This window comes from Cyclopterus lumpus, chromosome 3, assembly GCF_009769545.1.
Source record: "Cyclopterus lumpus isolate fCycLum1 chromosome 3, fCycLum1.pri, whole genome shotgun sequence".
Classification (NCBI taxonomy): Eukaryota; Metazoa; Chordata; class Actinopteri; order Perciformes; family Cyclopteridae; genus Cyclopterus; species Cyclopterus lumpus.
Genome location: NC_046968.1, coordinates 9,049,812 through 9,061,657, shown reverse-complemented (window position 1 = coordinate 9,061,657; position 11,846 = coordinate 9,049,812). Strand labels below are relative to the sequence as shown.

General features: G+C 44.3%; 1 protein-coding gene across 2 annotated transcripts; it reads left to right on the top strand.

Moving 5' to 3' along the window:
- The first annotated feature begins 82 nt into the window (after positions 1-82).
- On the top strand, positions 83-11,196 carry LOC117750976 (coiled-coil domain-containing protein 81-like). Of its 2 annotated transcripts, none has more exons than XM_034562470.1 (16): positions 83-194; positions 377-438; positions 512-665; positions 919-1,106; positions 1,200-1,274; positions 1,356-1,527; positions 3,588-3,699; positions 4,227-4,323; positions 4,600-4,746; positions 6,515-6,613; positions 7,013-7,182; positions 7,266-7,344; positions 9,836-9,946; positions 10,197-10,306; positions 10,403-10,528; positions 10,668-11,196. In XM_034562470.1, the coding sequence occupies exons 1-16, from the start codon at positions 119-121 to the stop codon at positions 10,804-10,806; spliced, it is 1,917 nt and encodes a 638-aa protein (XP_034418361.1). In that variant the 5' UTR covers positions 83-118; the 3' UTR covers positions 10,807-11,196. The 2 variants fall into 2 exon arrangements, with proteins under 2 accessions (XP_034418361.1, XP_034418354.1); XM_034562463.1 differs by having other exon boundaries at positions 3,585-3,699.
- Positions 11,197-11,846: the final 650 nt, after the last annotated feature.

The following is an 11,846-nucleotide window of genomic DNA, read 5'->3' as shown; positions in this document are numbered from 1 at the left end:
TTGTTACGGCCGGCTCTCACGCGCTCCTCTCGTTGCAGCTAAACCGGTCGAAGACTACGGAGAGGCGTGTGTTGAACTTCAGCCTACAGTGGTGCTTTTTGAAAGCGGTGTGTCGGAGATGACGGACGTCCTGCGGCTGCTGTCAGAAGCGGACGGGCGGACTTTAGCTGCTCTCTCCCGGCGCTCTGAAAACGGTCAGACATAAACTTCTTGTTTTTAACCGGGGACATCCTGTTAAACCGGTTATTCAGCTGCTGGCACTTTAACTGTGTTCGGTGTGCACACGGCGAATACAAGTGCGTGGGCGTTTCCTTGTCAGCATATAACCAAACGTGTTGTTTGTTTGTTTGTTTGTTTGTTTGTTTGTTTGTTTCAGATATACAATGTATTTGGGCGGACGTGTCTGCCTACATAGAACGTCAGATGACCTTACAAAAGGTTAGACCTATCTATTTATCAATCCATCCGTCCATCAATCCATCTTACCATCCATAATTGATTGATCCAACAGGGGGTCCACCTGGCGGGACTGGGGACCTTCACCTTCTCTCAGCAGAAGTTGGACATAGGAAACAAGTACACAATGATCCAACGACCCATCTTCCTCTTGGCTGGGAAGCTTGTCCAGTCTCTGGGGTTAAAGCAGGTCGGACCGCTGGCTGCAGGTGAGCACGTTTTTTTGAAGAAATGGCTTCTTAGGATTTATGTCACTAACTCGTCCGAAAAGCAACACAAAAGATGGAGGAATTGATCAAATATATAGCGACACAGATCGGGAAAAAGTAAAGAACCCAAAAACGTTGCTTTTCAATCAACTTCTTATAAGTGATGGATACGTATTTAAATTAATACATAATACTATAATATCATAATATATGTGTGTGTGTGTGTGTGTGTGTGTGTGTGTGTGTCTTGCAGCAGCAACACACCTGCCAGTGGTGCAACTGAACTTTGCCGCTGTGTCCCAAGAGACTCCTTACAGCCGAGACGTCGTGGAGGGCTGCGTTAGAGAAACTCTTCATCTCCTCTTCAGAGCTTTGGCCTCTGAACAAAACATATTCCTCACCTTCCAGGGAATTGGAGTCTTGTCCTTCAAGAACAACAAGGTGGCTCGCCTGCTCATCTGTATTTCTTCTAGTCTGGGAGTAGGACCACATGGTTTCCTGCTAAACGTAATCTCTTCTGATGTTATCCAAAAGGTGCGGATGAAGTTCAACAGAGCTTTTATTAACGCTATGGATGGAACTGGTCGGCTGCTGTTAGCCTTTAACAAGGTGCGTATAAAGACATGCGTGTGTGGTAGAGTGTATATAATGTGTGTATTGGTGCAGATCACCTGTACTTTGTCCCTGCAGAGACCCGGGAGCAGTGTCTCTTTACTGTCTGGTGGCTTGTCCAGGCTTCAGAGGCCACAGACTGCCACCCCCGTCACCCTGCCAACTGTCTGCTCTCCTCAGCCAGACAACAAGGCTCGGGACAAAGAAGTATGGTGCTCATCACCAGCTCCAGACCAGAGGAATGCAGGAGGTGAAAGCGCTTTTGGCACAAGGCTGACCATTTGGGGTTTGATAGCACTTTAATGAATCTCAATTAAACATTGGATCAAATACAAATCCTTTCAAATCTTGCAGCAGAGGAACATGATATCTGTTCCTCGCTGTTGGCTATAGAAGCTGAAATAAACAGGATGTGGAAATGAGGTTATTTCACATTTATCATAACGGTTATGTGTTTGGAGAAGTCGTTGTCAACGTCATTTTGGGATCCACCTACTGCATCTCCAAACTCACAATATATCTTGCGTATTTAATCTGTAGAAAAAAACAAAGTTAAAAAATGTGTGCCACTGTTTCTTGTTGGAGCAATTCAATTAAATTCAGTTTATTTTGTCTAGCCCAGAATCACACATTACAAATTTGCCTCAGAGGGCTTTACAATCTGTACACATACGACATCCCTGTCCCAGGACCTCACATCGGATCAGGAAAAACTCCCCAAAATATAACAGAGGAGGATCCCTCTCCCCGGATGGACAGAAGCAATAGATGTCATGTGTACAGAATGAACAGTGTTACAGAGTTACAACACATTCAATGAATATGACAGAAATGTATGAATAATTAGTAGTAGGCATGGACCACGATCTAGACCTCCACAATCCATGTAAACAGAAGGAGGTAGAGAGGAGGGGCATCAGAAGGGCCATGGAAGGAGGCAGGGCCACGGAGGCAGGAGGCGCGGAGGCGCGGAGGCCGGCTCATGAGGAAGGAGGCATAGTCAAGGAGGCAGGAGGCCAGGCCTAGACCAGGGCCAAGGGGTAGGAGGCAGGAGGCAGTGGCCCATGAGGCAGGGGGCACGGTCAAGGAGGCAGGAGGCCAGGCCTAGACCAGGGCCAAGGGGCAGGAGGCGCGGAGGCCGGCTCATGAGGCAGGAGTCACGGTCAAGGAGGCAGGAGGCAGGAGGCCAGGCCTAGACCAGGGCCAAGAGGCAGGAGGCAGGGGCCCATGAGGCAGGGGGCACAGTCAAGGAGGCAGGAGGCCAGGCCTAGACCAGGGCCAAGGTGCAGGAGGCAGGAGGCAGGGGCCCATGAGGCAGGGGGCACGGTCAAGGAGGCAGGAGGCCAGGCCTAGACCAGGGCCAAGGGGCAGGAGGTGCGGAGGCCGGCTCATGAGACAGGAGTCACGGTCAAGGAGGCAGGAGGCCAGGCCTAGACCAGGGCCAAGGTGCAGGCGGCAGGAGGCAGGGGCCCATGAGGCAGGGGGCACGATCAAGGAGGCAGGGGCAAGAGCAATAATTTTCTGGATTCTCTGGCAACCTTACGGTTACGACTCAAGGAGGTTTTTGTACATACAGATGTTTTCTCCCGGGGTCGTTATGCTAAGCTAAGCTAACTGGCTGCAGTCTCATAGTTATCACACAGCCAGTGGTGTTGATCTACTCAACAAACGCTCATCAGGAAAGCCAATACGTATTTCCCCAAAATGTCAAGCTATTCCTTTAAGCTGTGAACTGGTTGCACCAGCAGGTTGAGCTGGATCAGACATTGTCTAAATGTGCAGTCCTGACCAACAGCTAGATTATACAAGACTGGATCAATTAAAGCTTAATGATTCTAAGGACCCACTTTTAAGCTATCAAATCAAATGCGAAGGATTTAATTTCGATCCCTCTTGTAACTGTACACCGCTAAAATGTCACTGTTGGAATTTAAGGGGCAAACTAAAATGAACATTTTCATTGAATGTTATTGTCATATTGCATTGCAACAGGCTGTTAAAAGTGAACATATATCAAACAACTCAAGTTTATTATTATTTTAAATAATAGTAAATGCTTTGAATTCTTATAGATTTGGCGATATCCTCTTCTGAGCAGACTGCATTAAAGAGCGTTCATTACAACCACAAAAGATTTGAGACTTCTTGCATAAAAACAATGACTGCTGGCTAATAAAACCCATCTCTTTAAAAAAATGAATTGAGAAGAGGTTGAGTCTAGAATGAATACCGATAGATCTGGTGCTGTCATATGAAGTGCACTTATAGTAACGGTGAACCCACTCAGAGTGTTGCGTGTCTCTACAGAAGTTCCCCAACAGAGAGAATCCAAATCCCATCAGCCACTGCAGCCTGCCAAGGTGAAAGCTGTCAGCCTGTTTGAAGAACTGAATCCAAAACCCCCCATGGAGGCCACAGACAAGTACAACACACACACACACACACACACACACACACACACACACACACACACACACACGCACACGCACACGGCCTATGGAGAGGTTCAGTTTGCAGTGCACAGAGCTCTTGTTTGCAGGTAGATGAGTCAGTGTGAGCTGAGAGCTCGGTGGTGGTCTTATATTGTTACTCTACCGAGGCAGCTTCCAACTCCATCAATGATGCACAACTATCTGTGGGACAGATTCCTCCTCTGTCATATCACCTCACACACACACACACACACACACACACACACTCTTTTTTTGCACCTGCAAGTGTCAGCTGATTTACAGCCACTGCAGATAACCATATGACTCATTGGAGCCACTCATTCTGTTGTGTATTCTCAGAAACAGCTCGAGCAGCCGTCACACCTCATACACATGTCCACGGTGCAACAAGGCCCCGTGGGAAAGTTCATACAAACACAACCGCTGTTCACGACAATTATTTAGTCCAAACTGAGGGAGTTGCTCAGTATGGTAAAGGGTCTGTTTCCACTCCCAGGCGGCCCACCACCTCCGTCACACCACCAGAGGTCACTCCCAAACTGGAGAAGCCTCGCGCGACCGTTAGCTGCTCTGGCCACACCCGCGCTGGACAGGTGTGTACTGAAGGCGTGTACCTGCTTGGGAAGTAGGACCGAAAGGAGATGTTATTCATAGGTTTTATTGATATGAACGTTTGAGTACAATGCCAGATGTAAAGCTTTATTGCTTTTAGTGTATGGGTGGGTCTGAATATAAATCTGAATATAATTTAAAACCCAAGCAATGCATCACCTACAAAGTATTTATATTACACAGCGCGTAAATAATGCTATGTGTATATTACCTATTAATCGCTGTGTATAATCGTAATCACTGTCTTGTCATCGTAGGAACTGTGCTACCTGTGCATGCAGCGGGCCCAAAGAAATGTTCCAGTCTACTTGAGGGAGCAGCAGCAGGCGGAGGAGAGAGCTCAGGAGAAACTGTTACTGCTGAAGGAGCAACAAAGAGACAAGCAGTACATGGACCAAGAACAGGTGTGTGCATGTCTACACTTGGTGTGTTTGAGTGTTTTTCTACAACAAGTGTGCGTTCAGACCAAAGAAGACTGCACAAATCTGACTGCACGCACATTAGCTGCCGGCTATAAGCGGACTGTATCTGTTGGAATGTGTTGCTTCCTCGTGTGTTTTGGTTCAGCTCACCAGCGAGTCCTGTCCTTTTCAGAATTTCCCTCTCGTCTTTCTCCTCTTTCCTCTCGTCTCTGGACATTTATGAAGCAGATTCATACAGCTCCGGGATAAACACTCTAATTGTCACACTTTCAACTTCGCACAGCCACAGCCAATTTTGCAGCCATTTCCTTTGCTTGCAAAAACGCCTCTAAAATTCATGTTCTATCTGAAAACTAGAGCTTAAACAGCCACACCTCACCACTAAGTTCAGCATTAAGCATGCTAACATTTGGCAATTCACTGACACAGCTGTTGTGTACAGCTGATGCAGATAGGAATGTGATTAGTCATCTCTGCCAGGAGAAGGTTGTGTGTTCGTGCACCTCTGTGTCTGTCCACGACTGATCTCACATTTGGCTGCAGCAATCTGCTTAATATTTTGGGTGGCAAGTTATGGCGCCATGTTCAAGGACCTCTCGTTGTTGCAGTGACTCCCACTTTCTCAAAACACCTCTTATTGCCTGTTATATACTGCCAGTGACTGCCTGATCACTACTCCTAACTCCTAACTGGACACAGTGACAGAAAACAGTTTGCTTACGTTTAGTGTTTTGGGCGGGTTGTTTTGCTAACGGCTATTGGCTAACGGAACTACCAGTACACAAAATGCTGAGTTCCTCTCTGTTGGAGCTCTGCCGCCAAGAGACACACTCAAGTCAATTGAATGCATTCAGCGCCACATTGAATGAACTGTGTTTAACGACGTCTCACAGCCCATTAGTGTCAAGATGGGGGGTTAGCCAATTGTGAGTTGTATTCAATCAATAACACAATCACCAGTGGTCGTGGCAGACACAACTGTCTATGTTCCTTTCTAGTACTGAGTGTACCTTTCTAGTTTTGCAAGTATTTGGTCATAAACTAAGGAATGGTATATTTGATGGCGCTCAATGAAAAGTTGAGTGAATCCTGAGGGTAACTGAAGGAATTAATTAATCAATGTTGAGATATTGCACTCCAGACCGACTCAAAGACATAAACAACACAAACTACATAAAGCTATGATTGTGCAGGTCAAATAGGGCTTTACAAGGCTACATTTGAAAAATCTATTAAAAGAATGAACACCTATTTGATACCATCGGCTGTAGGTTACTGAAGGTGATTTGTGAGTGTAAAAAGAGAAAAAAAGTAGAACAAAAAGGGATCAGGAAACAACGCACGGATTGAGGTGTGAACATTGTTGGTTTCACAAGGCCGAGGACAGAAATACAGTCGTACTAGTATGTCAAGAAAATCTGCAATAAAAAAATCTGCAATAGAAAACATCTCAACAATTGATCATTAAGGGTGGTTCCAGACTGGTTGGGGCCAGAGAGCTGAGAAAAAACGCTTCATCAACAGCACTGGGGAAGAGGCGTGGGACATTTGGGACATTTGGGACATTCAAATTCGAAATGAAACAACTTGAAGTGCTTTGCATGAAGTTTTCTCCAATATTATTTCATGGTTCAATAAAACGGCCCTCTTAAAAAGTTAACTTTTTACCCCGGAGAGCATCATGCTCTCAATGTCTGTTTCAGTCAACATGATGATACAAGGCTTGTGTTTGTGTTTGTTCGTCTGGCAGGAGAAGCTGAATGAGCAACATAAGCATGCAAAGCAGGTTGCTACATTCAACCTGCAAATGTTAGAGAAGAAGGAGAAGACTGGCTGCCCTCTCTTCCCTGTGAGTAGAACTTGCTATTAAAGTTGTAAGACTTCAGTCCTGGTGGGTAAAACTCTTTGAGCAGCCAGTTTGTGAAAAGAAAAGCAACTTTTGTATCTGTTTACATTGCAGCCAAACAAACTGCATACGCCACTAATAGTGTTCCACTCAACAGCAGATCAAAGTAAAAGTGGTGTAAATGGCCATGACTGGTTTAGTATTCACATTTGTTGGTGAACAATCATGGTCAGAATGTAAATACATTGAAAGGCTGTTGCAGAAGGAAATCGGACCATAAATTGTGACAAAAACTAGTGTTTGATTTGTGAAAATCGGAAGGTTTATTACATTTAAACATGAAATCACACTTAACAACTGTATGTTTTGAGTGTAACAGTGGCTTGTAAAAAATGTGCTTAGAGTTCATTCGTCTTCCCGGCCCGGCCCTTCACCCCTGCCAGGAGGATCCAGCAGCATCGCTACATGAACGAGCTTCAGAGTCAGATAGAGACCCGGCGGCAACATGAGGCTCAAGACCAGCAGAACCGTCTGCTCCTGGAGCGTCTAGACCAGGTCCAGCTGGTCCAGGAGTGAGTGACAGCGGTATTGCTCGGGAAATGAAAATAATCATCTGTTGTGATAGTAAGTGTGTAACCCGGTGTGTGTGTTCTAGGGTAGCTTTGCAGAAGGCTCAGCAGCTCCAGCAGAAACACGAGAGAACTACGCACTACAAGAGGGCTCTGGACACGCAGGCAAGAAAATACTTCACAAAGTTGACTTCCAGACTTTTGCAAAAGGATGTTGGTGAAAACACGTTTTGTTTGTAAACCAAGCTTCACACACAATGATCACCGGTGACGATATGGTGAGGTTAGTGAGTAAAAGTACTTCACATGTTACAGTCATTCATTTCATAGCTAATCAATTGCCCAGAGAATCTATCAAAAATATCGTTCAAGTCAACATTAGAAGTAAGTAGTAAAGTTTTGAATAATTCTTGAAAAGAAGACCCAACCAACTTACTGTGCCTTTCAGGTTGAGGATAGGTCAAAGGAAGGTCAAGGGCACCAGTGCAGACAAACCACGTGAAGCATTCAAAACATGTTACGCTCCATCTGGATACTTGTCTACTGCATATAAGAAGTAGATATAGTCGGTGACGTCACCCTTTGGTTTGTGGAAAACAGTTCTGAAGCCACAAGTTCGGCATTTTGGCCGTCGCCATCTTGGCTTTTTGCAACCAGAAGTGACCCAAGAGGGTGGATCTAAGTACAACTGAACACTTAATGCTTTTTAGACTGTTTCTAAGTCGACTAAAGTGTTACAATCAACTTTCGGAAACTGACTGGACAACATGGTGGTAGCAACCTGTCAATCACAAGGTAGCCCCGCCCTAAAACATACCCTGCTTTATCTATTATCTATTTATTTGATTCTAAATCGGACCAAAATTTACTAAATAAGCATCATGCTGTATTGAAACCAGTAGCGATTGATTGGCTTCTTTGTACAGACCCAGAGGCTGTTGCCTGGTTACTTGGTTTATTTCAACCTAAGAAAATGTCAATTTTTCCAATTAATTTATTTTACTTTTTTTATTTGTTAATAAAGAATAGATTATGCAATTTATTTCAATTCAATTCAATTCAGTTTATTTTGTATAGCCCAATATCAAAAATTACAAATTTGCCTCAGCGGGCTTTACAATCTGTACACATACGACATCCCTGTCCCAGGACCTCACATCGGATCAGGAAAAACTCCCCAAAAATAACCTTTCACAGGGAAAAAAGGGAAGAAACCTTCAGGAGAGCAACAGAGGAGGATCCCTCTCCCCGGATGGACAGAAGCAATAGATGTCATGTGTACAGAATGAACAGCATTTACAAAGTTACATAAACACATTACATGAATATGACAATGTATGAATGGAACTCCAATCCATGAAACAGAAGGAGGTAGAGAGGAGGGGGGGGCGGGGCATCAGCAGGGCCACCGCGGGAGGCCGGCTCACCAGGCATCAGACACCTCCAGGTCCAATGGACACTATGAGACGTGAAGTCACAACGACTCCGGGGAGGAAGCAGAGTTAATAAGGTGCAATGGAGAGATGTAAATTCATCCATAAGGAGAGAGAGAAGAGGAGATAGGTGCTCAGTGTATCCTAAAACATCCCCCAGCAGCCTATAAGCCTATAGCAGCATATCAAGGGGCTGGACCAGGGCAAACCTGATTCAGCCCTAACTATAAGCACTATTAAAGAGGAAAGTCTTAAGTCTATTCTTGAATGAGGTGACTGTGTCTGCCTCCCGGACTGAAAGTGGAAGCTGGTTCCATAAAAGAGGAGCTTGATAACTGAAGGCTCTGGCTCCCATCCTACTTTTTAGGACTCTAGGAACCACAAGTAGCCCCGCATTTAGTGAGCGCAGCTCTCTAGTGGGGCAATATGGTACTACAAGCTCCTTAAGATATGATGGTGCATCACCAATCAAGGCTTTGTAGGTGAGGAGAAGCATTTTAAATGTGATTCTTGATTTTACAGGGAGCCAGTGCAGAGCAGCTAATACAGGATTAATGTGATCTCTTTTCTTAGTTTTTGTGAGTACACAAGCTGCAGCAATTTCAAGGTGTATCCATTTTTTTGTGGCTACAGAGGGAGCTGTGTGACATTTTATGAATTGCCTTCAGTGATGTCACTTTATTCATCGTTGATTTGAGTTGAAGAATACAAGTGATGTTATATATTTATTTTTAATCTGGAGTTACAAAGAAGAGACCTTCTCAGACCGCTGTGGCTCGCTCCTCATCTCTGCTTGGGGCAGCTGGAAGCTGCATTAGCCGTTACTAGCGTAACACACCCGACTTGCATTGTTGTTAATATAGGCGGCATGTTTTGACAAGGAAGAGGAATGCATGGAATGAAAAAAAATATCTCTGGTTCTGCAACAGTATTATAGGAGTGCAATGCTAAATCTGTAGAGAGGACTGGCATCCTACCCAGCTGTTCTTTTGATGGACCGAAATGATGCATCTTTCCTATGTTAAGCATATGCAGGTAGTTGTATACTTCTATTTCAAATTAAAAGTCACATATTTCATTTCAGGGGGAATATAGTTTTCAGAATTTTGCAATATTTGTTTTGGGTATGACATTTTTAACTTGGCTTAGTTTTGACCTTGAGGGCCAGAAAGTCATAGTCAATGGTCACCTTACAATTACAATGTGTCGGTTCTGTCCTTTAGGTCGGAGATAAGAAGTGCACAGATCCTCCAGAGTGCCAAGCGGACAACTCCGGGTTCAACCGCTGCGAGACAGCAGCCAACAACGCTGAAGGTCGAGAGAGGGCACAGAAGGTCAACGCTGTTTCCTACTGCTCGCATGAATCTTATTTTTAATTTGTGGCCTTGTGTAAACATGAGAAACAAGTCAAAAAAGTGTATTTCCTTCTGAAATGTTGTGAAGTGGACAGTACTTGATGTACTTCCGTCCCTGTTTTTTGGTTGACAGGCCTACACATATTCTCAGTTTTGTTTTAAATTGATTCCCTTTATATTGATGTCATGTTATTTTATATAATATGTATATATGTATTTCTACTGGCAGCTCTTCCAAGTGAATTTCAGTGCTGCCACTCAGCGGAAGAAGGAAGAACTGCACAGCCGCCACGCAGAGCTGGAGAAAGAGAGAGAAGTTCTCAAACACAACAAAATGGGGTGAGTAAAGGAAGGGTGGAATGAAAGAAATGGATACCAACGAGGATAAAGGAAAACTATGGTTGTTTGTCTCTCTCTGGTATGTTTCCTGTCCAGGTTAATAACGGGTCGCATCAATCGCTTCGAGAAGAAGCGGGACATCAGTAGGTCACTGGAGGACGAGTGGAGTCGCAGTGCAAAGCTCAAACAGCAGCGAGAGGAAGAGGAGAAACGCTTCTTGAGGTCTGTGGCTGAGGGATCGCCTCCGTCAGCATTCACCCACACATTTACATCTATTTATGTAATCATGTATTCACCGTTCTCACACTTACTGACCGACCTACAAGTACTTACATACTTTACTCTGTCTCCCTGTGGTCAGGTCTGCTGGTGAGCTCCTGGTCGATAAACTGGCAGAGTACAGGCGCTGCTGCCAGTGCAAGAGGAGGACCACCAACTGTGGAGAGACCAACATCTGGAAGGACTCTCAATACCTCTCTGGCTCACAATTCATGATCTGATGAACAGCGTAGCCTACAGCAGCTACAACGTGAACATCAATGCCTCAGAGCCTAAACGAGAACTCAAACCTTCTGCCTCATCATGTGTGTCAATTAAGATTTAAATGATAAGTTAAGCATATACTTATATCGGCTGTGTTAATGTGAGATTTATTCTTTCTCCTTTTGTCTGGGCAGAGTTCCTGTTTGTTGTACTTTTATTTCCCCTAGAATGTGGTTGTTTTGGGGCTTTTGGAATTTCTGAGTTCCCAGTCAGAAATGTCAATGGGAACGCCGCCTGAATTCAGATTTCTGGGAAAGTCGGGCAAACCTCACCAACCCCAACCTCAAAATCCAAGATGGCTGCTCCGTGCATCTACAGAAACAAGCTGTGTTAAATACAGTTTATGAGTGCTTGTGTCTTATTTGTGTCTCAATAGATCAGCCGAACACAGTGCTGTCCAACTTCCATCTGCAGACATGTTGCTACGTTGTCTGTATGCGCAACATACCGGCATATTACAATGTTATCAACCGGTATCGCTAACAATGCTAACATGGAGCCATTGCAAAGACCATTACGCTTTCCGACTTGTTTTACTAGAATGACATCGACCTCGGTGTGACGTCATCCACACCTCAGACTAAATGGAACGCTCTATATTTACTTCAGTTCAAAGAGATTTGGTGTAAAGAGCTGTACAATCTGCTGGATCTGCTGGTTCAATATAAGTTATAGTGTAGGTATACTGTCCCTAACTACCTATATACCCTAGCAAAGAGACCCTGTGTATAATTGTAGACAAGTTGGTATAAGATAATAACACCTAGCTATAGTAATTAGCATGGTGGTATAAGTCGATGCATTAAAGTACTTTTTAAACTCCGATTACATTCAGTTACGACAAATAAGTGTTTTTTACTGAATTATAGCAGGTTTTATTATTGTTGCTGGTTCATTGTCTATGGCTTTATCTGAAAGATCAAAGATGAATTTCCTGTACACAAATACATATTTAAATTAACACAAATTTATTTCAGTTTTAGTATTTTTAAACCAT

Bases quoted from the DNA above. Each gene is read 5' to 3' on its own strand.
- LOC117750976 (XM_034562463.1), top strand. From the start codon at position 119: ATGACGGACGTCCTGCGGCTGCTGTCAGAAGCGGACGGGCGGACTTTA. The intron at 439-511 runs GTTAGACCTATC...TTGATCCAACAG, and splicing joins GTCAGATGACCTTACAAAAG to GGGGTCCACCTGGCGGGACT. The intron at 4,747-6,514 runs GTGTGTGCATGT...TTCGTCTGGCAG, and splicing joins AGTACATGGACCAAGAACAG to GAGAAGCTGAATGAGCAACA.